The 26,041-nt window shown below is 41.2% G+C and overlaps 1 protein-coding gene and 1 long non-coding RNA gene across 2 annotated transcripts in view; one reads left to right on the plus strand and one right to left on the minus strand.

The window, feature by feature from the left end:
- Positions 1–23,479, minus strand: part of magt1 (magnesium transporter 1) — a 70,212-nt gene extending 46,733 nt beyond the window's left edge. Inside the window, exons 1-3 of the mRNA XM_034180995.1 lie at positions 23,327–23,479; positions 5,933–6,102; positions 4,286–4,403 (exon numbers count right to left, since the gene is read on the minus strand). Coding sequence (XP_034036886.1) covers positions 4,286–4,403; positions 5,933–6,102; positions 23,327–23,407 — 369 coding nt within the window. The 5' untranslated portion in view covers positions 23,408–23,479. The remainder of the gene's footprint in view (positions 1–4,285; positions 4,404–5,932; positions 6,103–23,326) is intronic.
- On the plus strand, positions 18,819–25,796 carry LOC117519748. The gene is made up of 3 exons (XR_004563399.1): positions 18,819–19,253; positions 23,356–23,359; positions 25,784–25,796. It is a non-coding gene; the product is annotated as an uncharacterized LOC117519748 (long non-coding RNA).
- Positions 25,797–26,041: the final 245 nt, after the last annotated feature.

A 26,041-nucleotide genomic window follows, 5' to 3' on the forward strand; every position in this document is an offset into this window, starting at 1 on the left:
ACGTGAACAGCTAAAGTTTAGCCTCATTTACAGGCCTGTGAAATGAAAATTGTGAAATCCAAGGAAAATTTGCAGGGGGTCTGGGGGGGGGGCATGGGCCCCAGGAGCCAAATTAATACATTTTTTATCTAATGATACATTTTCAGCATCTCCTGAAACAAAGAAATCTCAAAATTAGTACATATTTAAATGATCCTGTATTCAACCTTTTATTTGAACTGTCAATGATCATGTTTCTATAAAAAAGCCCTCCGTAAAGCTAGGACATCTTTCTACTCATCACTAATTGAAGAAAATAAGAACAACCCCAGGTTTCTTTTCAGCACTGTAGCCAGGCTGACAAAGAGTCAGAGCTCTATTGAGCTGAGTATTCCATTAACTTTAACTAGTAATGACTTCATGACTTTCTTTGCTAACAAAATTTTGACTATTAGAGAAAAAATTACTCATAACCATCCCAAAGATGTATCGCTATCTTTGGCTGCTTTCAGTGATGCCGGTATTTGGTTAGACTCTTTCTCTCCGATTGTTCTGTCTGAGTTATTTTCATTAGTTACTTCATCCAAACCATCAACATGTTTATTAGACCCCATTCCTGCCAGGCTGCTCAAGGAAGTCCTACCATTATTTAATGCTTCAATCTTAAATATGATCAACTTATCTTTGTTAGTTGGCTATGTACCACAGGCTTTTAAGGTGGCAGTAATTAAACCATTACTTAAAAAGCCATCTCTTGACCCAGCTATCTTAGCTAATTATAGGCCAATCTCCAACCTTCCTTTTCTCTCAAAGATTCTTGAGAGGGTAGTTGCAAAACAGCTAACTGATCACCTGCAGAGGAATGGTCTATTTGAAGAGGTTCAGTCAGGTTTTAGAATTCATCATAGTACAGAAACAGCATTAGTGAAGGTTACAAATGATCTTCTTATGGCTTCGGACAGTGGACTTATCTCTGTGCTTGTTCTGTTGGACCTCAGTGCTGCTTTTGATACTGTTGACCATAAAATTTTATTACAGAGATTAGAGCATGTCATAGGTATTAAAGGCACTGCGCTGCGGTGGTTTGAATCATATTTGTCTAATAGATTACAGTTTGTTCATGTAAATGGGGAATCTTCTTCACAGACTAAAGTTAATTATGGAGTTCCACAAGGTTCTGTGCTAGGACCAATTTTATTCACTTTATACATGCTTCCCTTAGGCAGTATTATTAGACGGTATTGCTTAAATTTTCATTGTTACGCAGATGATACCCAGCTTTATCTATCCATGAAACCAGAGGACACACACCAATTAGCTAAACTGCAGGATTGTCTTACAGACATAAAGACATGGATGACCTCTAATTTCCTGCTTTTAAACTCAGATAAAACTGAAGTTATTGTACTTGGCCCCACAAATCTTAGAAGCATGGTGTCTAACCAGATCTTTACTCTGGATGGCATTTCCCTGACCTCTAGTAATACTGTGAGAAATCTTGGAGTCATTTTTGATCAGGATATGTCATTCAAAGCGCATATTAAACAAATATGTAGGACTGCCTTTTTGCATTTACGCAATATCTCTAAAATCAGAAAGGTCTTGTCTCAGAGTGATGCTGAAAAACTAATTAATGCATTTATTTCCTCTAGGCTGGACTATTGTAATTCATTATTATCAGGTTGTCCTAAAAGTTCCCTAAAAAGCCTTCAGTTAATTCAAAATGCTGCAGCTAGAGTACTGACGGGGACTAGCAGGAGAGAGCATATCTCACCCGTGTTGGCCTCTCTTCATTGGCTTCCTGTTAATTCTAGAATAGAATTTAAAATTCTTCTTCTTACTTATAAGGTTTTGAATAATCAGGTCCCATCTTATCTTAGGGACCTCGTAGTACCATATTACCCCATTAGAGCGCTTCGCTCTCAGACTGCAGGCTTACTTGTAGTTCCTAGGGTTTGTAAGAGTAGAATGGGAGGCAGAGCCTTCAGCTTTCAGGCTCCTCTCCTGTGGAACCAGCTCCCAATTCAGATCAGGGAGACAGATACCCTCTCTACTTTTAAGATTAGGCTTAAAACTTTCCTTTTCGCTAAGGCTTATAGTTAGGGCTGGATCAGGTGACCCTGGACTATCCCTTGGTTATGCTGCTTTAGACGTAGACTGTGGGGGGGTTCCCATGATGCACTGTTTCTTTCTCTTTTTGCTCTGTATGCATCACTCCGCATTTAATCATTAGTGATCGATCTCTGCTCCCCTCCACAGCATGTCTTTTTCCTGGTTCTTTCCCTCAGCCCCAACCAGTCTCAGCAGAAGACTGCCCGTCCCTGAGCCTGGTTCTGCTGGAGGTTTCTTCCTGTTAAAAGGGAGTTTTTCCTTCCCACTGTAGCCAAGTGCTTGCTCACAGGGGGTCGTTTTGACCGTTGGGGTTTTTCATAATTATTGTATGGCCTTGCCTTACAATATAAAGCGCCTTGGGGCAACTGTTTGTTGTGATTTGGCGCTATATAAAAAAAAGTTGATTGATTGATTGATGTTGAAATAACAGAATATGACGTGGAAGTAGGACCTGGAATAATTTTCCTTTTAATTGTAAACCAAATTATGCATCAACTCAGAACAATTAAACTACATGAAATTTATGAAGACTGAAAAGACTGTTACAGCATTTCAAAAACCACAGCTAAAGATTGGAGAATATTTGGAAAATCAGGGTAAAATATCAATAACATACCTTATGGCAAAAAAGCCACCATATTCTTGTGTAAATTCCTGTAAATCCACTCAAAGTCACAGTGTCTTTTTCCATGAAAAAAGTCTAGATTAATAAAAACTCATTTACATTCTTGTGTAAATTCAGGTAAATACCTGAAAGCCACAGTCTTTGTTTCCAATGAAAGAAAGTTAAGATTAATGAAAAAAAGTCACAATTTTTTCTAAATCCTGATTGAACAGCACAATGTTTATTTTCCAGAGAGAAAAATGCTTACAGTGTTTCCTGATGGCACAGTTCACTTTTCCCATTTCTTTTATCTTTCAGGTGGGTTGATGAGGTCACGGATTCTTGTCCTTATCAGACTTTTTCAAACCGTCTTTCTCGCCATCTTCCCTCTCTTCAACGTCGGTCCGTGACACAGACATGCTGCACAAATCTTCTTTTAAAAACTTGAGAGCTCTAACAGTTTGCGATGTCCACATGCTACGTTTAGCTTTACCATCTTGCAGGAGCCACACAGCGTTGTCACAGCAACCAACCAGTCCTGTATTACAACAACTGTTGCCAGGCTTTGAGAGTGGCATTTTTCTCTGCAGACCTCCTCGGATCCGAGGACACTGATTTGTATCTCTAACACACAGATCAGTGTCCGCGGACTGATAAACCTTGCACAATGTCGTTAAAAAAAGAACACTAAACTCAGTGACAATCACGATTACAGAATAAAAGACTAACACCCGCCGTCTAGCCTGCTCACCGACACAGTTCAACAGCCGTACCGTCTGCTCTCGCTTTAAGTGTCAATTTTCCTTTTTAAAGAACGTTTCTATCAAAGAGAAACATGGTGGTTCATCCAAACAGAACCCAGCAGCATCCTGAGCCCCGCAGCAGCCTCAGTCGGACTTCGCACTGACTGAAGCACCAGACACAGAATGCCCCCCTTGCGCACAGCTGCACAGGTATCATACTGTAGTAGGTTTTTAACTTAGAGATTGAGAACTTCTGACGGAAATGATGGAAACCGAGTTTCGATTTTGACGGATTTCCGCCATTTGACGGAAAACTAGCACCCCTGTTGACTTTACAGAGCTCTGTACGTCAGAACAACCAGACACAGGAACAGTTTCTTTCCACAGGCCGTCACACTGATGAACAATTTAACCTGCCAAAAAAACTCACTCAGCCATACCATATACCTCATATACAACTTTAATCTATTTGTTTCTTCTCTGCACACATTTTTTCTTGCACATTTTTTATTGTGAATGATTTAGTGTTTAGTGTATATTTCTACATGCCATGCAGAGAGAGTACAGTTCAAATCATTGTCAAATTCCTTGTATTCTTGTAGATACTTGGTGAATAAAAGCTATTCTGATTCCACTTCTGGTAAATTAGACTATGTCGGGCTTCCATAATGTAAGTGATAGATACTTGTGCATCAGTTTAAACTGTGAGCTCAGAAAGCATAATTTTATTTTATTTTTTTTAATATAACTGCCTTTTAATATGAAATGAATAAAATATTTCATATCTCATACTTCATCTCCACTGTGTATGACCGTGGGCATTTTGGAGAAAAGGAAGGCATCTTACCATTTGAAAGACATCTGATCCTTCATCAAAGTCGACAGATGCAAAGAAAACTTTGTTGGTAAAGGCAGAGGAATAACGCCAAGAGTTTGCCAAAATCTGAAACTCCTCATCAGCTTGCCTAAAAAGAAAAGTTGCATTTAAATGAGTAAGTAAGAATATTAACAGACCACATTCAAAGTACACTTTGGTCCATACGTAGTAGGACAATGACAGTTTCTCCCTCTGTACACCGCCGCAATGGAGATTAAATTAAATTGGCAAGATGTGCTTATATTGTGAGGTTTTAGCTTTTATTCAACAAGGAGTCAGTCCCCTGTAGCCCCTGAGGCTCACCGGTGCCTGTGCTTATCCCTAGGTACTGCAGCATGAACCAAATAAGAGTCTGTAACTCCCCTGGATGGGACACTAATCCATCACAAAGTACTTCCCAAGACAAGGACAGTACCCATATCCAGCTGAGTGGACTGTGATAATTCAGATTGAAGTATCACATCCAAAAATCCAGGCAGGAAGACTCAAGTACACAAACCCCAGTCTACAAAGTGGAGCAGATAACTGGAACAGTCATTCATTTCTGGAAACAAGCACCAAAACTGGCGTACACACACACACACACACACACACACACACACACACCTTAGACATTACTCTTTTGGAAAAAGAAGAAGAAAAAAAAAAAACAGATTGGCCACTTGAACTTTTCAATAGGCAGCCAATTAGGGGTCAATTTTAGAATTACACAGGGGTTAAAATTAAAAGACACTCCAATCATATTAAAAATATGATTACACCACATTATTTGTCCGATCACAAAGATTCCAAAAAGGTATAGTTTGGACCATCTGTGGCTGAATGCTAAAACATTAAGAATGAACATTAAGACTAGGTCAACTTCAGTTTGTACAGGGATGAAAAATTTAACTTGCTCCAATTCTGGTAAAAAGTCAATCAATCAACCAATCAACTTTTTTCTTATATAGCGCCAAATCACAACAAACAGTTGCCCCAAGGCGCTCCATATTGTAAGGCAAGGCCATACAATAATTATGAAAAACCCCAACGGTCAAAACGACCCCCTATGAGCAAGCACTTGGCCACAGTGGGAAGGAAAAACTCCCTTTTAACAGGAAGAAACAGGAAAAAGTGATGCAAATTATTGGTTGAGTTCATGGGGTAATAAAAAGGACTAGTTTGCGCCATGTTTCATGCTTAGTTATCATGTTATGGGGTAACATATGTCACATGCCACAGTATACAATGAATGTTGACATTGTTTGAGCTTTACTTTGGAGACCAAGCTCTCAACAGAGTCAAAGCAATTTATTAATACCATTTGCTGTCAGACCAGATTGTTCCATGTGACACTGACTTAATTTACTAGTCACCATGATCCGGTAATGAATACTGCCCTGTGTCAATATAAGCATGCAAGGAGTAACGCGGAAGTGGAACACTCATTACCGCTCTCTGTGCTGTGGACGAGAGTGACCACGTAACCAGTGACAAGTCTGTGTCAAGCGCAAAGTATCTTAGAACAGCAGTAAGGCTGACAAGTCAAGTATTCTGTGCAACACAAGTACACACAAAGAAACAAACATCGAGTGTTCGGGCTGCAGTACAAACACTGACAGTACTACGCGCTCTTACCTGCAGACTCCACACTGCCTTTGTGGCTGCAGTGCCGTGAACATGATGACCACAGAGTAGTTTCTGGGAGGAGCTTTAACAAACCGCCGAAATTTATCTCCGTTCATCCTGATGACTGAACGTTTGGAGGCCCACTCCATCATTTGGGTGACCTTCTCTGAAAGCAGAGTCTGCAGAGCAGATGAAGGCAAGTGAGACACCACAACAAAACAAAGGGCACAAACTGTCAGCGGTTCACGCACGGTAATTAGGGTTAGATCTGTGAGCAAGCTCAGAAAAATCATGCGACCTGTACTGCCATAGGAGTTGCTTGCATCGTTGGTCATAAACTCTTTACGATGAAATCACACAAGTTTCTTCTTCATCTTGCTGCTCCCAGTAGGGGGCACCACAGCAGATCACATCCACAAAGTCTTTGTCCTCTCTCTTCTCCTCCTGCCTGGTGGCTCCATCCTCAGCATCCTTCTCCCCACATACCCTGGATCCCTCCTCTGCATGGGCCTCATGTATCAACGTTGCGCGCTTGTGACGTAAATTTACGGTGTAAATTTAAAGTACACCAAAGTTGCTGTGACATGTATCAAGCAGTGCGCACCTGCCCATTTCCGGCGTACGCCCGACGTGACCTTGATGAATGCGGTGGGTGAAAACAATCGTAATTATAATGAACACGCCCATAAATATTCAGACTCCGCTTCAGACACACCCTCATTTTACGACATGGAAGCCAGGAAGACGGCAAAGAAAAAGAACTGCACCAATCATGACGCGTGCCAACAGAGCCTCAAAAGCGACCGTCATATTAATTGTTTTGTAGTATAATCAAAAAAGTGTTATTCTCTTTTTACATGTGGATATTTGCTCGCTCAATTAATAAGACATGCCTTATTTTTCAGATTTCTTTATTTTTTAAGTGTATTTCTTTATCTATTTGATTTTAACAAACAAATGGAGAAGACAAAACCTGATTGCAGCACGGGCGAAGGGAATGACAACACTACAGTTGTTATTATCAATTTCATAGTCTAAAACGATCACACCACATGAAGTTAAGCTCGGCTCCAGGCTTGAAGTCTGGAGAAAAAGGCGAACAGCGTTTTCTTTGCAGTCAGCGCTGTGACCACGGATCATGCTCGAGACCAACAATCCCGCAAAAGTGGGATTTGTATTGATTATTATGTAGTATAATCAGGAAAGTGTTATTTATGTAACATATGCATTGATTTGTATAATGGCACTGTTTATCATGTTGATCATTTTCATTTTTATGTGGATTCCAGCGCTGGTTCATTTTGGTGTATAATTTACACCACCTCTCGACCTGGTGTATATTTTCAGCGCACCGTACGCCAGCGACCACATTGATAAATGCCAAGTAGCGCAGCCATTTTGGCGTACACCCCATATACGCTCAAATATCGCTGTATGCAACGTTGATACATGAGGCCCCATATGTCCAAACCATCTCAATCGCGCCTGTCAGACTTTGTCTCCAAACCGTCCCACCTGAGCCATCCCTCTGAGATGTTCATTCCTAATCCTGTGTCCATCCTTGTCACTCTCAAAGAAAATCTTCAGCTCTGAGATTATTACAATACAAATGGCTTATGCAGGTTTATGTTACTCTGGTAAAATTACACCAATATAATTCAAATACACCAGATACATGTTCTAAATGTGGAGAGGAAAAGGGAACACTGGTTCATTGTATCTGGGAATGTAGGGAAATTAAGTCATTCTGGGTTGTAATAAAACAAACGGTGAAAGACATTATTGCCAAAGACCTGCCAACTTGTTTTCTAATTTTACCAAAACACAGGTTTACAAAAAAACAAAAAGAGCGTCTCTTTATTGATATTTGTCTTTTACAAGCAAAAAAGCTCATTGCAGTACACTGGAAAAATGTCAAGCCTCCAAGTGTTTGACAGTGGACTAAATAAATGCGGGCTACACTTCCACTGGAAAGGATCACATACATACTGAAAGGGGAAAGGGACATGTTTGAAAGTATCTGGAGGCCTTTCATACTCTTCACTGAGGGCACACACTTAACAGAAGATCAAGAGAAAGGTGACACATAAGAACAGTTTCATGGTGCTGTTGAACTAAGAGACAGTCCCTGCAAATTTGGATTGATCTTTTTTTACCTTTATGGATATTTTTTTAATGCTGTGATTTCTGTGTCTGAGAGGACGTTCTCTTACATGTTTGTGTTTTTTGTTTGTTTGTTTTTTGCAATTTAAAAAATTTAAAATGACAAATATATTGTTGGAAAAAACGTAATCCAGGAAATCTTGTGCTGTAAAAGGAGAGCAAACTACAGGTGGTTGTCCATGAATAAGTGTTGCTACCGTGTCAAACAAGAACTGAGTTATGCTTGTTTTTGTTGATCAAATCAGAGTAATAGGTCCACTTTGTAGCCAGTAGTTATATTCTAAGATAGCATCATGCCACGTGAGGTGGAATACTTCTAATTCTGAACTACGCCATTTCTGTTCTAGATCTCTAGCCTTATGCTTGAGGTCACCCAAGTAATCACTGAACCCAAGTTACTGTGTTTTAGCCACAAGACTGTCTACTAATTGGACATTTTCCAAACATAGCATAATATATCCTAGGAGTCTTCTTTGTTTATTTTGTTTTATTAATATAACTAGCTGAGTTACCCGTTCTATGCACGGGTAATAGAAATCCATCCAATAAATATCCATGTCATTATATATTTCATGTCCCTTAAGTTAAGGTGCAGTAAGCTGCACTGCATTGTGTTTATGTTGTCATCATTCATTTTCACAGAGCAATTTGTGACATTCATGAGACTTAAGTGAATGATGATAAAAGGTGACAGCAGGTCATATCACTGCAACACTCAGGCAGCGGTACACAGCAGGTACATTTTAATTGAAAAAAATGAGCACTTTAACTGATAAACGGTGCGCACTGGCCCGTTCGGATTGTAATTAAAGTGCACCCTAGCCAGCCGCTACTACATATTAAGTAGAGTGTGATGCTGGCTAACTGACCTGAGTACCACGCCAGAAATTACAAGTTAGTCCAGTTTTTCATTCTAACTTCCTGCTAACAGCCTCCAGACAGTGCAGTGGATTTGTTTTGTGTGCGTGTGTGCGCGCGCGCGGAGTGCAATGGTACCAAATGTATGGAACCAAATTGCACTCTAAATACAATGCAACACAAATGGGACGAATAATCCATGTCAGGTGACATACAAAGCACCAATCAAATGACAAGGATCCACTCAGCCGTTAATAAAAAAATGACGAGAGTAATAGATTGTGGTAATAGATTACCACATTTATATATTACAAAATGAGTGTAAAACATCTTTTTAATTTATTAATATAACACGATCATATTGCCACATTAAAATACATTTTAAAAATGACAAAAGTAATAGATCCTTTTACTTTATTAATAACATGATCAGATTGCTACATTCATATATTAAAAATGATGAGCATAATAAATCCTTTTAATTTATTAGTATTATGACAATCAGATTACCACATTAATATGTTAAAATATAACAATGCTAAAATACCCTCGGTCGTATGAGCCTTGTGTTCTTTATAATTTGCAGTTTAATTAATTATTAACATCCCATTGTCTTACATACAATTTCTATATGTTCAATGAAGCCCCTCTATTAATCAATCAAAAACAATATTCACCCTTCAACAGCATCTGCAGGAGGCTTTGCATGTGCATGTACATGAGCTTTTGACAAAAGCAGAAGTTACAGTGAGGAAAATAAGTATCTGAACACCCTGCAGTTTTGCAAGTTCTCCCACTTAGAAATCATGGAGGGGTCTGAAATTTTCATCTTAGGTGCATGTCCACTTTGAGAGACAATCTTAAAAAAAAATCTGCAAATCACAATGTATGATTTTTTTAATAATTCATTTGTATGTTACTGCTGCAAATAAGTATTTGAACACCTACCAATCAGCAAGAATTCTGTCTCTCACAGACCTGTTAGTTTTTCTTTAAGAAGCCCTCTTATTCTGCACTCTTTACCTGTATTAATTGCACCTGTTTGAACTCATTACCTGTATAAAAGACACCTGTTCACACAATCAATCACACTCCAACCTGTCCACCATAGCCAAGACCAAAGAGCTGTCTAAGGACACCAGGGACAAAACTGCAGACCTGCACAAGGCTGGGATGGACTACAGGACAACAGGCAAGCAGCTTGGTAGAAGACAACAACTGTTCTGATTATTTATTAGAAAGTGGAAGAAACACAAGATGACTGTCAATCTCCCTCGGTCTGGGATTCCATGCAAGATCTGACTTTGTGGGGTAAGGATGATTCTGAGAAAGCTCAGAACTACACAGGAGGACCTGGTCAATGACCTGAAGAGAGCTGGGACCACAGTCACAAACATTACATGAGTAACACATGATGCTGTCATGGTTTAAAATCCTGAAGGACAGCAAGGTCCCCCTGCTCAAGCCAGCACATGTCCAGGCCCGTTTGAAGTTCACCAGTGACCATCTGGATGATCCAGAGGAGGCATGGGAGAAGGTCATGTGGTCAGATGAGACCAGAATAGAGCTTTTTGGAATCAACTCCACTTACCATGTTTAGAGGATGAGAACAACCCCAAGAAAACCATCCCAACCTTGAAGCATGGGGGTGGAAACATCATACTCTGGGGGTGCTCTTCTGCAAAGGGGACAGGACGACTGCACCGTATTGAAGGGAGGATGGATGGGGTCATGTATTGCGAGATTTTGGCAAACAACCTCCTTCCCTCAGTAAGAGCATTGAAGATGGGTCATGGCTGGGTCTTCAACATGACAATGACCCCAAACACACAGCCAGGGCAACTAAGGAGGGGCTCTGTAAGAAGCATTTCAAGGTCCTGGAGTGGCCTGGCCAGTCTCCAGACCTGAACTCGATACAAAATCTTTAGATGGAGCTGAAACGTGAAACCTGAAAGATCTGAAGAAGATCTGTATGGAGGAGTGGACCAAAATCCCTGCTGCAGTGTGTGAAAACCTGGTGAAAAACTACAGGAAACGTATGACCTCTGTAATTGCAAACAAAGGCTACTGTACCAAATATTAACATTGATTTTCACAGGTGTTCAAATACTTATTTGCAGCAGTAACATACAAATAAATGATTAAAAAAAAAATCATATTGCGATTTCCAGATTTTTTTTTTTTTACATAATATATGACAAAGAGAATATATTTACACGCAAATTAAACAGAGCTTTGCTGCTAGCTCCCAGCCTGTGACGTCACCATGCTAACGTCCACGAAATATGTTCAGAGGTGTTATTAGGTTCCAAAGATGGCGTTTTCAGTTTTAGAAGTGTTTTATTTCTCGCTATTTTTTTTTTTTTACATAATATATGACAAAGAGGATATATTTACACGCAAATGAAACAGAGCTTTGCTGCTAGCTCCCAGCCTGTGACGTCACCCTGCTAACGTCCACAAAATCAGGTCCCTTCTTATCTTAGGGACCTCATAGTACCATATCACCCCAATAGAGCGCTTCGCTCTCAGACTGCAGGCTTACTTGTAGTTCCTAGGGTTTGTAAGAGTAGAATGGGAGGCAGAGCCTTCAGCTTTCAGGCTCCTCTCCTGTGGAACCAGCTCCCAATTCGGATCAGGGAGACAGACACCCTCTCTACTTTTAAGATTAGGCTTAAAACTTTCCTTTTTGCTAAAGCTTATAGTTAGGGCTGGATCAGGTGACCCTGAACCATCCCTTAGTTATGCTGCTATAGACTTAGACTGCTGGGGGGTTCCCATGATGCACTGAGTGTTTCTTTCTCTTTTTGCTCTGTATGCACCACTCTGCATTTAATCATTAGTGATTGATCTCTGCTCCCCTCCACAGCATGTCTTTTTCCTGGTTCTCTCCCTCAGCCCCAACCAGTCCCAGCAGAAGACTGCCCCTCCCTGAGCCTGGTTCTGCTGGAGGTTTCTTCCTGTTAAAAGGGAGTTTTTCCTTCCCACTGTAGCCAAGTGCTTGCTCACAGGGGGTCGTTTTGACCATTGGGGTTTTTACGTAATTATTGTATGGCCTTGCCTTACAATATAAAGCGCCTTGGGGCAACTGTTTGTTGTGATTTGACGCTATATAAATAAAATTGATTAAACTGAATTGATTGAATTGATTAAAATATGTTCAGAGGTGTTATTAGGTTCCAAAGATGGCGTTTTCAGTTTTAGAACTGTTTCATTTCTCGCAAATTTTTTTTACATAATATATGACAAAGAGAATATATTTACACGCAAATGAAACAGAGTTTTGCTGCTAGCTCCCAGCCTGTGACGTCACCCTGCTAACGTCCACAAAATACGTTCAGAGGTGTTATTAGGTTCCAAAGATGACGTTTTCAGTTTTAGAAGTGTTTATTTCTCGCTAGCCTTTACATAATATATGAGAGACATGCATATAAACACAAAACAAAGCGGTTTTGAAGAGACCAGCCACTTATGTCAAGGTGCAGCTCTACTCTGATTGGCTGCCATCCCCCGCCCCTCAAAAACAAAGCAAAACAGATTCAAACAGAATGTGACTTTTTAACCTCTTAAAATATGTCAAGGTTAGCCATCTTTGAACTTGTCCAAGGTCTGTGTCCCAAGAATATCCCATGTGAATTTGAAGACTCTGGCCTGGGGTGGCCGAAAAAATTTTTTTTTTTTTTTTTGAATTTCAAGTCGCACACCCCTTCATTTTAGGAGAAATGGTGAACATGTTAAAATTTCATGAAAATCCATCATGTCTAAGTGGTCTCCCAAGGCCCCACTGTTTTTTGCAAAATTAGAAATTTCAGCAAGTCTCATCCAGAATAACGCCAGTGTCATTACACTACTACACTACAATTTGACTGAATTTAACCTTTGGTCAATATACTCAAGAACAAAATGCATCAGAACCAAAATGTGCTGAACATTTATTGATTTAATTATATCACTTTCTACAAATAGATACATTTTCTTTAATACTGCTACACAAGTATTACAGCGATTATATGTTCCACTTAACTTTTATTCAAACTTAAACAATATTTCCACTTAAACTTTTATTTAACATTAAACTGTAGAACCAATGGCCTATTAGTTATTGAACCAGTATAGGTGACATTAATAATGTAACAAATTATTATTACTATTATTGAAAAAGTAACATGAAAGAACCATTTTTGTAGTACATTTATATTGAAAATATAGGAAAACTATTTCAATGCTAAAAGAATCAAAGAGTTTAAAGTTTGTATACAAATGACTGTTGCAGCCACTATAAGAATCGCCATATTTTAAAATTTGCAGATGATTCTGTTATAATCAGTCTCCTGCATGGTGATGAAAGGGAACATGGCCCTGTCGTGGCAGATATGGTTCAGTGGTGTGACGACTCCTTCTTGCAGCTGAATGTTGACAAGACAAAAGATATGGTTATTGACTTTCGGAAACGGATGTCCTCACCCAAAACCACTACAATCAAAGGCCAACAGGTGGAGTATGTGGACAACTATAAATACTTGGGAACGCTGATCGATAGCAAGTTGAACTTTAATGACAATGCAGACCTGCTGTACAAGAAGGGGCAGCAGCATCTGTTTTGTCTTCGTAAGTTGTCATATTTTCAAGTGGACAGGACAATAATGACCCTATTTTATAAATCTTGTATCGAATCGGTTTTAAATTTTTCGATGATGTGCTGGTACGGAAATCTCAGCATTAAAGCAAGGAAGCCACTTCATAACATTGCAGAATTGTGCAGCAAGCTTTTGGGGGCCCAGCAGACCTCACTGTCTGACTTGTTTTCTAGACAGGTGAGGAGGAAGGCTCAGAGAATTTTATCTGATCTGGCCCACCCTCTCCATGGTGAATTTTGTTTTTTGCCATCTGGAGCGAGGCTTAGGTTTCCTACAGTGAGGAGTAACAGATATAAACATTCCTTTGTACCTGTGGCTATCTCTGTTCTGAATGCTGATCGGAGGAGAGAAGCAGATACATAGGGTTGATGGCAAATCGTGTTAGGTAACTCGGTTCCTTTTCCATCGATCCAGGTCTGTACTGTGTCCCCTTGTGTACTGAATGTTTGGTGTGTTTTTTCTTTTCTTTCTTTTCTTTTATTCTGTGCTTTTCTGTATACCCATTGCTGTACAGCTCATTGCTCCTTTGGAGACACTGAATAAATAAAGTGAAAGTGAAGTTACTCTTAGCATGCAGTCATAATATGAGAACAACAGTTAACGGAGGTGTTTGGGATTGTCTCTAGTTCATACATGTACGAGTAATCAAGCAGTAACAGACTGAATTCACATGAGTTGTTGCATCTGTTGGGACGAGTTTTCAGTGGTGCTCAACCACCTGGTACAGCAGTTGTCGCTGCTCGTCACTTTTAGTCAGGATTTCATTGAAATCAGCTGCACCTTTTGTAGAACTCTGAAAGAACAGTTAGCAAATGTTTTAGATTATTACAATAAGCATAAGTGATTATATACTAAGATTATTATAATAATTTGTAGTTCACACTAACATTCTGAAGCATTGAGCAATTTAGTAGTGTTCAATGATTAAGTATGATATCAATTAAAATATGATTTTCATGTCCATACCTGCATCCTGCTTTGTTGTGTGTGACCTCTGAATGTCTGTGCTGCTTCATGAAAAAGAATGTGGTTGCAATATATCAAGCACGGAGCTCTTCAGATGGGGAGGATACACGGTGCACTTCAGCTGGGAGGTTGGATTCCACGGAGAGTCAGCATGAGCTCTCACCCTCTGCATGTGTGTGTGATCCGGCTGATCCCCAACCGAACTCTTCCAAATCTCTTATGTTTGAGACTGGATCTCTTGAAGTTTATTTGACAGGCCATTGAGCTTTTGAGAGATGATTTTGCATCAGTTTGTAATTGATATTTTACAGACCTGACGAAAACTGACCTTTTGTGATAGTTTTGGACAGACTTCATATGCGCCAATTCCTATTGAATTATACTGATCTTTAATGCCTCTGGGAGACCACTTCCACGTATTGGATTGGCTTAAAATTTCACAGGCATTGTTTATTCAATGATTCTCACAAAATAGGGGGGTGTGCGATATCAAATTTGGGAAAAAAAAAAAAAAAAATGCCTATACATTTTCTGGCCGTAATAGAACTGGACTTATGCTGAACACAGACGGATGGACAGACAGACAGACACCAGGTCTTTGCAATACTCGATGGCCATATGTTGGCCACAGGTAAAAATAATGAAGGGTGTAGTTTACAATCTGCCAAAGTAAATCAAAAGTACATTCTTACTCTGTACACATTAGCCTTTACATCTACAAGAATTAAGAATTCACGTCAGAGGGGGACCGATTGTGCAGACTCATCGCTCCCCTCCAAAATGACGCATGCACAGTAAAGGGGGTGGGTGAATAATAGAATTAATTAATACAAGAAAGGGATCAGAGCAGTTTTTTTTTGGTTTTTTTTAATATAGTGTAGACTCACATTACATGTAAACTAAGATGTTTCAAGGATTTTATTTTTATTTTGATGGCAGACAACTGTGGATGCAGTAGGTGTGGATCACTGGAAGCTGTTGTCGTGAAACTGCACACAAGTGGCTCAGGCTCAAGAGTCGCCTTTCTCTGTCAGGAGCAGCAGATGGACTCAGCAGCCACATGAGTGTCTGACCAGCCCTGCTCATCTTAGTGCAGCAGGTAACTGAAACAATCGTGCAAATGGTGATACAAGCACCAAAGTCGGCACAAATACGCCTTAGACATTACTCTTTTGAGAAAAAAAAAAAAAAAACTGGCCACTTGAATTTTCAGTACACAGGGGTAAAAATTAAAAATGCTCAAATCATTTTGAAAACTACACATTATTTGTAGTTGGAGGTCTGGGCGGCTTTGCTTGAGCTGCTGCCCCCGCGACCTGACTCCGGATAAAGCGGAAGAAAATGGATGGATGGATGGATGGACATTATTTTTCTGATTGTAAAGATTCCAAAAAGGTATAGTTTGGGCAATCTATGACTGAATGATCAGGAGCTATGGAGTAAAAAAAAAAAAAAAAAAAAAAAGGCTACTACCTGACTACCTGATATTTTAACTTCGAGATTGGAGAACGCCAAATCAGTAGACAGCCTTGCGGATAGTTCAAATTTAGCACTTAAAACTACACTTGATAGTATTGTGCCTCCTCTTTTGGGGCTACGCCGTCCCGAGGCACAGTCACCTTGGTTCAATAGTTACTTGCGTGACCTCAGGCAGAAGGCTAGAGGTTTGGAACGGAAATGGCATTATTCCAAATTAGAGGTGTTCGCCTTGCTTGGCGTGATGCTATTTTAGACTATAATCATGCACTAGTGGCCACAAAGCGGGCCTATTATTCTGATTTGATCAGTAAAAACAAACATAACTCAAAGTTCTTGTTTGACACTGTAGCATTTCTTATTCACAGGCAGCCACCTGTTAGTTGTTCTCCCTTTTCAGCGCAGGATTTCTTGGATTAGTTCGAGAAAAAATAGAAGATATTAGGCTGAGCATATCTCAGCACGCCTCGGCCCAGCCATTAAACCCTGCTATGGAGGTGGGTGCTACCACTGAGGTGTTACCTAGATTTACATAATTTGATAGTATCTCACTAGGTGTGCTGACGAAACTCGTAGCACCTACAAAAAGCACAACCTGTTTATTTGATCCTATACCAACAAAACTCTTTAAGGACCTGTGGCCCACTCTTGGGCCGACTGTGCTGGAAATTATTAATCTTTCTTTAACTTCTGGATCTGTTCCTAAATGTTTCAAATCTGCAGTGATTAAACCATTACTTAAGAAATATAATCTTGACCCTAGTGTATTGAAAAACTATCGGCCGATATCAAATCTATCATTCTGTTCCAAAATTTTAGAAAACGTGGTGTCACGGCAGTTTGTAAACCACCTCACTGAGAATAATCTTTGAGCCACTGCAGTCTGCTTTTAGGAAATATCACTCCACAGAGACGGCTCTCACTAAAGTGGTGAGTGATATGCGAGCAATGGGCTCAGACACCACAACGGTTTTAGTGCTGTTAGATCTCAGTGCTGCGTTTGATACTGTGGATCGTCATATTTTGTTTGATAGGTTGGAGAATCTTTTTGGGATTATCAGAAGTGCCCTTGCGTGGTTGACGTCATATCTGTCCAGTCGTTCTCACTGTGTCTTTTATAATAACACTACCTCTAACCTTAGTGACATGAGATTTCAGGTTCCACAGGGATCCGTTTTAGGCATCTTGTTTTTTTCCCCTGTATGATGCTTTTGAAAAAGGTGGCGCATTCAGACGCAGCAGCTTGTGGTCTCTTTTAAGTGCAAGTGTGTTCGTGTGTGTGGGGTTTTCATTGTTTTTATTTGTCGCTTCATTGAGTGAGCATCATGTACACCAGACTTCAGCTCCTGCAGATTGGATTAAGCAGTAAACAGATGATTACAGCCAAGTTTCTCTGCTCTCATAAAATTTTGGAGGACATCGCCAGAGTTCCGGGCGCTCTGTGGTTTACCATCCCCTGCGGCGTCAGGACAGGAGGCAGAAATGTAGTTGTCGAGCTGGAGTCCTGGTGAGGCTACAGAAACGGCCGTACAGACCGCCACTCCCCAGTGTTTTTCTTGCTAACGTGAGATCACTGGGGAATAAGATGGATGAGGTGAGGATGCTTGTGTGTAAGAACAGACTCGTGAGGGAGTGCTGTATGCTGCTTCTCACTGAGACCTGGCTCCACTCATTCATCCCGGACGAAGCTATCGAGTTAGCGGGTTACACAGCACATCGTCATGACAGAACACGGGCCTCCGATAAGAGCAGAGGAGGAGGGATGTGCATTTTTATCAATGACACCTGGTGCACGGACTCAGACTGAGCAGTCACTGTTCTGCAGACCTGGAGTTCATGTCTGTTAAATGCAGACCCTTTTACTTGCCCCGTGAATTCACAGCTGTCATGATTATGGCTGTTTACATTCCACCTGGTGCTGACTCTGGCTCCGCCCTCAGGCAGCTACATAACACAATCGGCAAACAACAAACCACATATCCTGAGGCTGTCCACATCATAGTAGGTGATTTTAATCATGTTGATTTAAAGATTGTTTCATCAGCATGTTAAGTGTCCAACAAAGGGAGACAACATACTGGACAAGGTGTATTCTAACATCAAAAAGGGCTTCAGAGTGAAACCTCTACCCCACCTTGACCAGTCAGATCACATGTCCTTGCTTGTGAGGTCAGCATACATCCTCCTCAGGAAAAGTGCTCCTGTTATATCCAGAACTGTTCAAATCTGGCCCGATGGTGCTATTCAACAACTCCAGGACTGCTTCGAGTCCACAAACTGGTCTGTTTTTGAACATGAGGACTTGGAGCAGTATACAGCAGCTGTCTTGGGATACATCAGGTTCTGCACCGACATGGTCACTGTGGATAAGTACATCCATGTTTATCCCAACACGAAGCCTTGGATGACTCGGGAGGTGCAGAACCTGCTCCAGGAGAGGAACTCCGCCTTCAGGTGTGGTAATGGGGAGCTGAACAGCGCCGCCAGAGCCAACCTGAAGAAGGGGATCAGACGTGCCAAGACAGCTTATAGGAGGTGAATAGAGGACTGCTTCCAGAGTCAGGACTCTCGGCGGGTGTGGCAGGGTGTTCAGCACATCACAAACCACCAACCCAGCACCCTGTTGGCAGACTACAGTGATGTCTCATTGGCAATAGCTTCTTTGTCCGTTTTGAGGTGCAGCCACCAGGGACAGTCATAGTCCCCTCACCAGCCCTCAACAGCCACGTCCTCATGCTGGAGGAACAGGAGGTGAGGCGGGTGTTGAGGGAGGTGAATTCAAGGAGAGCTGTGGGTCCGGACGGCGTCTTGGGACGGGTGTTGAGGGAATGTGCAGCTCAGTTAGCTGGTGTGTTTACAAACATTTTAAACCAGTCACTGAGCCAGGCTGCTGTCCTCCCCTGCCTGAAGTCCTCTATTATTGTCCCACTCCCTAAGACCACTCTCAGAGGGTGAGAGTTGGCCCTCACATCTCTTCGGCCATTTGCCTCAGCACAGGCTCCCCTCAGGGCTGCGTGCTGAGTCCTTTGCTCTACACCCTCTACACCTATGACTGCACCCCCTCTCACTCCAGCAACAATATCATTAAGTTTGCTGATGACACTACTGTGGTGGGACTCATTTCTAGTGAGGATGAGTCCGCCTATAGAGAGGAGGTGCAGCGGTTGTCGGTCTGGTGTAGGGAGAACAATTTGATACTCAACACCTCAAAGACAAAGGAGATGGTGGTGGTGGACTTGAGAAGGAGGAAAACAGTCATCCAGCCACCGGTCATCGATGGGGACTGTGTGGAGTGGGTCTCTGAATTTCGTTTTCTGGGCGTGTATTTGAGAGACGACCTGACTTAGAGCACAAATACTATGGCTACCATCAAGAAGGCACAGCAGAGACTATTTCCTGAGAGTTCTCAGGAATAACCATCTGCCACAGAGACTGCTGGTGTCCTCCTATCGCTGCTCCATAGAGAGCATTTTGACCTACTGTCTGTGTGTGTGGTTTTCTAGCTGCACAGTCACAGACAAGAAAGCTCTCCAGAGGGTCGTCACCACAGCCCAGAAGATCACTGGTTGTCTCTTGCCTTCATTAGAGGAACTGTATACAAGTTGTTGTCTCAGGAAGGCAAGGACTAATCAGAGACCCCTCCCATCCTGGACACTATTTGTTTGAATTGCTGCCATCAGGCAGATGATAGAGGACACTTAAGGGCAGAACAAACAGACTTAAAAATAGCTTTGTGGGAGAAGAGCTATTTGTGCACTGACTGCTGCCTTGAAACCTGCCATTTTATGAATGTGATTGAGTGTTTTTAACTAGGTTTTATATAGAATTTTTTTAGGGTCATTTATTTATTTTAATTGTGCTTTTAAGAGATCGTTTTTCATTTTATTGTCATGCACAGTATTTTTTTCTGGTGTCATGTACAATGATAATGAATTCTATTCTATTCTATGTAGCACCCCTTGGGTGTATCATGCAGAGTTTTGGGATTGCCTTTCATTGTTATGCTGATGATACTCAGTTGTACATGCCGGCAACTGCAGGAAATCTCACTCCCATAAAATCCCTTGAGGACTGTCTTCTATCAGTGAGAAATTGGATGTCTAGTAACTTCCTACTTTTAAACTCTGATAAGACTGAAATGATAGTCCAGCAAGACATCGGCAACAGTTTGACCAGCTGGCGCTCGGCCCGGGTCCGTGTGTCACACATCATACGGTCAAAATGAGGAACCTTGGGGTAATCTTTGATCCCACATTGTCTTTTGACCTTCACATCAGGGATGTTACTAAGACTGCTTATTTCCATCTGCGAAATATAGTGAGGATCTGCCCCATCCTGTCTATGGCTGATGCTGAGACCATGATTCATGCTTTTGTTTCTTCTAGACTAGATTATTGTAATATTCTATTTTCAGGGTTACCGCAGTCCAGCATTAGGGGTCTTCAGCTGGTACAGAACGCTGCCCCAGACTTCTGACACGTAGCAGAAGGTCTGAACATATTATACCCATTTTGGCATATTTACACTGGCTTCCTGTCTCTGTGAGAGCAGATTTTAAGGTTTTGTTGACTTATAAAGTTGTTCATGGATTGGCGCCATCTTATCTGGCGGAACTTTACATGGTGGCCCGGGCTTTGCAGTCGCAGGATGAGATATACGTTATTGATGTCACAATGGAGAAATTATGTTTACACTCCAGTTACCTCAGACAGCAATTACTCCACAATTATTACTTGTTTACTGTAATAATGGCACACATCAGAATTAAAGACAGTACATACACATTTGACATTGTTTATGTGCACTAAATTTGAAGAAGTCCGTTATCCGAATTGAGGCAAGTGGGTGAAGGTCACGCAGCAACCCTGAGTCACGCCACCGTCAGCTTGGGGGGAGGAACGGGGACCAGCTGCAGCTAAAACTGCACCGCCCCCACAGAAGGGAAGGGATGACGTGAGCAGAAGCTGGAGTGGGGGGGTATGTGATGGAGGTAGGAGGGGGGGTGGGGAGAGGGAGTGGAGCATGCTTCAGTCCTGTGAAACAGTTTATTGTCTTTGTGAGTTGAGATAAGAAAAAGAGCCTTTTCTCATCGTGTACCCACCCTGTGGAACAGTCTTCCTGCAACTGTGAGGCAGTCGGAGTCTGTGGACATTTTTAAGACTGAAAACCCATTTTTATTCTCTTTTTTATGAATAGTTTTTATTTTTTGGTTTGTTTTATTCTTTCACTTCTGTTTTTAATTATGTATTTGAATTTTTTTTTATTCATTTTAAATTATTTATTTAAATTTTATGTTGAATTGTTTCGTGTGAGGCGTCTTGAGACGGCTTTTGTTGCGATGTGGCGCATTATAAGCTAATTAAATTAAATTCATTTAAATTAATGAAATCAAAAATGGTGACAAAGGTTAGTTTCAGTTTGTACGGGGTCAAAACTTAAAGTTCCTTCAATTCTGGTAAAAAGTGATGCAAATTACTGGTTGAGCTAATAGGATTAATAAATGGAATAGTTTTGATTGTGTTGAATGTTTGGTCTCCAAAGTAAAAGGTCAAACAAGGTCAAAATCCACTGGATTCTATGACATGTGACATATGTTACCCTGTAACATAACTAAGCATGATACATGGTCCAAACTATTTCCTTTTAAAACCCTGTTAACTCAGCCAATAATTTGCATTTTTTTTTTTTTTACAAAAATTGGAGCAACTTTAACTTTTGACTCCTGTACAAACTGAAACTGACCTCTGTCACATTTTTGCTGTTTTTACCTCATAACGCCATAACATTCAGTCACAGATTGTCTAAACTATACCTTTTTGGAATCTTTACGATCAGACAAATAACATGGTGTAGTATTTAAATTGATTTGAGCATTTTTAATCTTGACCCCCTGTATAATTCTTCAATTGACCCCTACCTGGCTGCCTATTGAAAATTCAAGTGGCCAATCAGTCTTTTCAAAAGAGTAATGTCTAAGGAGTATTTGTGCCAACTTTGGTGCTTGTATTACCATTTGCATGATTTTGCTCCAAATATTCTCTTAGCTGCAGCACTATTTCCCTCAAATGAGGAAGGCCTAGAAAAGGTGTCCTAAAAATAGCCTTTTCCACACAAAACTGTCCAGCCTCCCGCAGGTGGACGGGATCTCATTCACTACAATAACAAAAACTCAGCATGCAAATGCACATGATTAGTAGTGAGGTCCTGGAATGTGTGAACCTCGCTTGATAACTCCCAATCAAACAGCCCAGAACATAACTCGGCTGCTACATCATCAAAAGAGCAGCCCTAAGTGAGACTGGATACTAACAGCAGCTCAAAAACATGGCACAGCCGTGCCTGACATTATTTCCACCGCATGGCAAAATGCGCCAGTGGAAATCATTTTGGGCACGGTGGAAATAATTTCTGCAGTCTTGGTCATTTTCTTTGTGTGTGTGTGTGTGTGTGTGTGTACATACATTATATACATACATTTATGCTCCTAACGTAAAATACAGAAAATGTTTTACTTACTAGGCTATAAATACACTGAATACAATTAATTAAAAAAACCTTTGACGGAAAAAACAAACAAAAAAAATGCGCAGTTGCACGTCAAGCGAGTTACATCATCTTCACATGTGCAGTTGCGCGAAGCACCTCACCTCGATGGGTGAATGTCTTCAAGTCCGGGCTAGAGCGATGTGCACATGCACAGTAGCGCGACGCACCTCATCTCGACGGGACACCAGCAAAACAGGTGGTGCCGTGTACGGCGAAATATTGTCCAATTCAACTTTGCCGAGGGCGCCACCATGTTGTAATAAACTCTACGATGACGTAATTTGAACTAGACAATCAGCAAGGAGATCCAGTCTGCCATATTTAGCAAAATATCAACTGCCTAATTAAAAATAATAAAAAATAAAACACCAGATCCCAACAAACTTTATATAAAAAATAATGCTGTAACAGAAAAGTTCAAGCAAACAAAGAATAGAATCTTTTTTTTGGTTCTTATCGTAATTAATCTGCCATTACTTTATTTGAATTTCCTCAGAAAATAAATCAAGTTTGCTCGTTTCCGGGTTCGCCGGAGAGCGCGCGTACACGCGCACAGAAACTCCAGCAGTTAATTTTAGCGATTAAAAGCCGCATAACGTGAGTAAAACAGCCGTTTATGAAGTTAATAAGATTATTAATAGCTCGATGACTAAACCAGCGAGATTGTCGCAGCTAACAAATTTAAAACAACTTTGACCAAAGTTGTCAGCAAAACTCTATGGCGTTAGTGCGCGTGACGTCTTTTAAATTGTGTTACCTCTTTCTTCTTCTGTGCATCTGCAACAGGATTGTAGAAAAAAAGAAGGAAAAAGAGCGAAAATAAAAGTTTCCCAAACATTCTTTAAAGCTTGTAGCAGCAGTTAGCCTCCTGGCAGCTTCTGATTGGTCATATTTCTTCTTCTTCTTCTTCTTGTTTTTCTTGTTCTTCTTGTTTTTATCTGTGACGGTTAATGGCAGCTTGGAACCTTAGTGCATTTCCGCCATCTACTGGACAGAGGTGTGATCACTTTGGGACGTCAATGAATGAATAAATTAACGAAGAAAAAACTAAAGTCTCCTTGCAAGTTGAGTTTTCTTCAGAAAATCTATAACTGCTTTGGCTGTGAACTGTGTAAGTTGCTCAATGAAACAGTTCTTAAGTTCCTCTGTCTCTCTGCAGAGTTACTGGTTACACATCAGGACAACATGTTGTACTGTTTCCGCCTCTCTACACATCCCCGTCTCATGTTTCCCTATTATGAGAAGACCGCTGTTCAGTGCTGTGTGTCCTGTTCTTAACCTGGTGAACCAGGTGTCCTCCTGATGCGTGAATGAACTGGATTTTGTAACTGTTACCGTATGTTGAATACTGTATAGATGCCTGCCATTCTCCCTCTTATCCCATTTGTCTTGCCAAAGTTTCTGAGTACCATCTTTGATAATTTCTTTGAATTCGACTTACCAAGTGGTACCTGCACCTCTACTCGCTCTGCCTTAAGTGCCTGTTTTGCCAACTTGTCTGCCTTCTCATTGCCCTCAATGCCGGTACGTGCTGGAACCAAAGTGAAATGTAAAGTGAGTTTTAACTGAGTCAATCTAAAAATCAACTGAAAAACTTCATCTAGTAGGTCCTGTGTACATTATTGGGATATTTCAGGGGTCTCCTGTGACCTCACCTCCCCCTGCCTCTCTTATCCTGCGCATCTGTTGATTTGAAAGAAGGTATTAACCAGTCATTTAAATCTGAACACAATTACTCTGAGGGCTAGACCACCACTCAGAGATTTATTAAACAGAAATTAAATGTCACAGATTTTGACAGAATTTAAGTTTTACAGAGGTCCAGGAAAGCATAAGGAGATAGTCGGAGAGATGAAGAAAGTAGACAGGAGTACAAGGAGATGCGGCGTAAGGCGAGAAGAGAAGTGGCAAAAGCAAAGGAAAAGGCATATTGCGAGCTGTACAAGAAGTTGAATAGTAAGGAAGGAGAAAAGGACTTGTACCTTGGCCAGACAAAGGGACAGAGCTGGAAAGGATGTGCAGCAGGTTAGGGTGGTAAAAGATGCACATGGTAATGTGCTGACAAGTGAGGAGTGTGTGCTGAGAAGGTGGAGGGAATATTTTGAAGAGTTGATGAATAAGAAAAAGAGCGAGAGAAAAGGCTGGATGATGTGGTGAGAGTAAATCAGGAAGTAAAAGAGATTAGCAAGGAAGAAGTGAAGGCTGCTATGAAGAGGATGAAGAGTGGAAAGGCAGTTGGTCCAGATGACATTCCAGTGGAGGCATGGAAATGTCTAGGAGAGATGGCAGTAGAGTTTCTAACCAGATTGTTTAATAAAATCTTGGAAAGTGAGAGGATGCCTGAGGAGTGGAGACGAAGTGTGCTGGTTCCTATTTTCAAGAACAAGGGTGATGTGCAGAGCTGCAGTAACTACAGAGGCATAAAGCTGATCAGCCACAGCATGAAGTTATGGGAAAGAGTAGTAGAAGCTAGGCTTAGAAAACAGGTGAAGATCTGTGAGCAGCAATATGGTTTCATGCTGAGAAAGAGCACTACAGATGCAATGTTTGCTCTGAGAATACTGTTGGAAAAGTACAGAGAAGGACAGAAAGAGTTACATTGTGTGTTTGTGGACTTAGAAAAAGCTTATGATAGGGTGCCAAGAGAAGAGTTGTGGCATTGTATGAGGAATGTATGCGCAGTCGGAATGACAGACTCATTCAAGGTGGAGGTGGGATTACACCAAGGATTAGCTCTGAGTCCTTTCTTGTTTGCAGTGGTGATGGACAGGTTGACAGATGAGATCAGACAGGAGTCCCCATAGACTATGATGTTTGCAGATGACATTGTGATCTGTAGTGAGAGTAGAGAGCAAGTTGAGTCTAGTCTGGAGAAGTGGAGATATGCTTTGGAGAGAAGGGGAATGAAAGTCAGTAGAAGCAAGACTGAGTCCATGTGTGTGAATGAGAGGGAGCCCAGTGGAATAGTGCAGTTACAAGGAGTAGAAGTGGTGAAAGTAGATGAGTTTAAATATTTGGGGTCAACTGTTCACATTAATGGAGAGTGTGGTAAAGAGGTGAAGAAGAGAGTGCAGGCAGGGTGGAGTGGGTGGAGAAAGGTGGCAGGAGTGATTTGTGACCGAAGAATATCAGCAAGAGTGAAGGAGAAAGTTTACAAAACAGTAGTGAGACCAGCTATGTTGGACGGCTTAGAGACGGTGGCACTAACAAAAAGACAGGAGGCAGAGCTGGAGGTGGCAGAGCTGAAGATGTTGAGATACTCTTTGGGAGTGACAAGAATGGACAAGATTAGGAATGAACATATCAGAGGGACAGCGCAGGTGGGTCGGTTTGGAGACAAAGTCAGAGAGGTGAGATTGAGATGGTTTGGACATGTGCAGAGGAGGGACCCAGGGTATATAGGGAGAAGGATGCTGAGGATGGAGCCACCAGGCAGGAGGAGAAGAGGGAGACCAAAGAGGAGGTTCATGGA

The sequence above is a fragment of the Thalassophryne amazonica genome, chromosome 11 (genome assembly GCF_902500255.1).
Source record: "Thalassophryne amazonica chromosome 11, fThaAma1.1, whole genome shotgun sequence".
Classification (NCBI taxonomy): Eukaryota; Metazoa; Chordata; class Actinopteri; order Batrachoidiformes; family Batrachoididae; genus Thalassophryne; species Thalassophryne amazonica.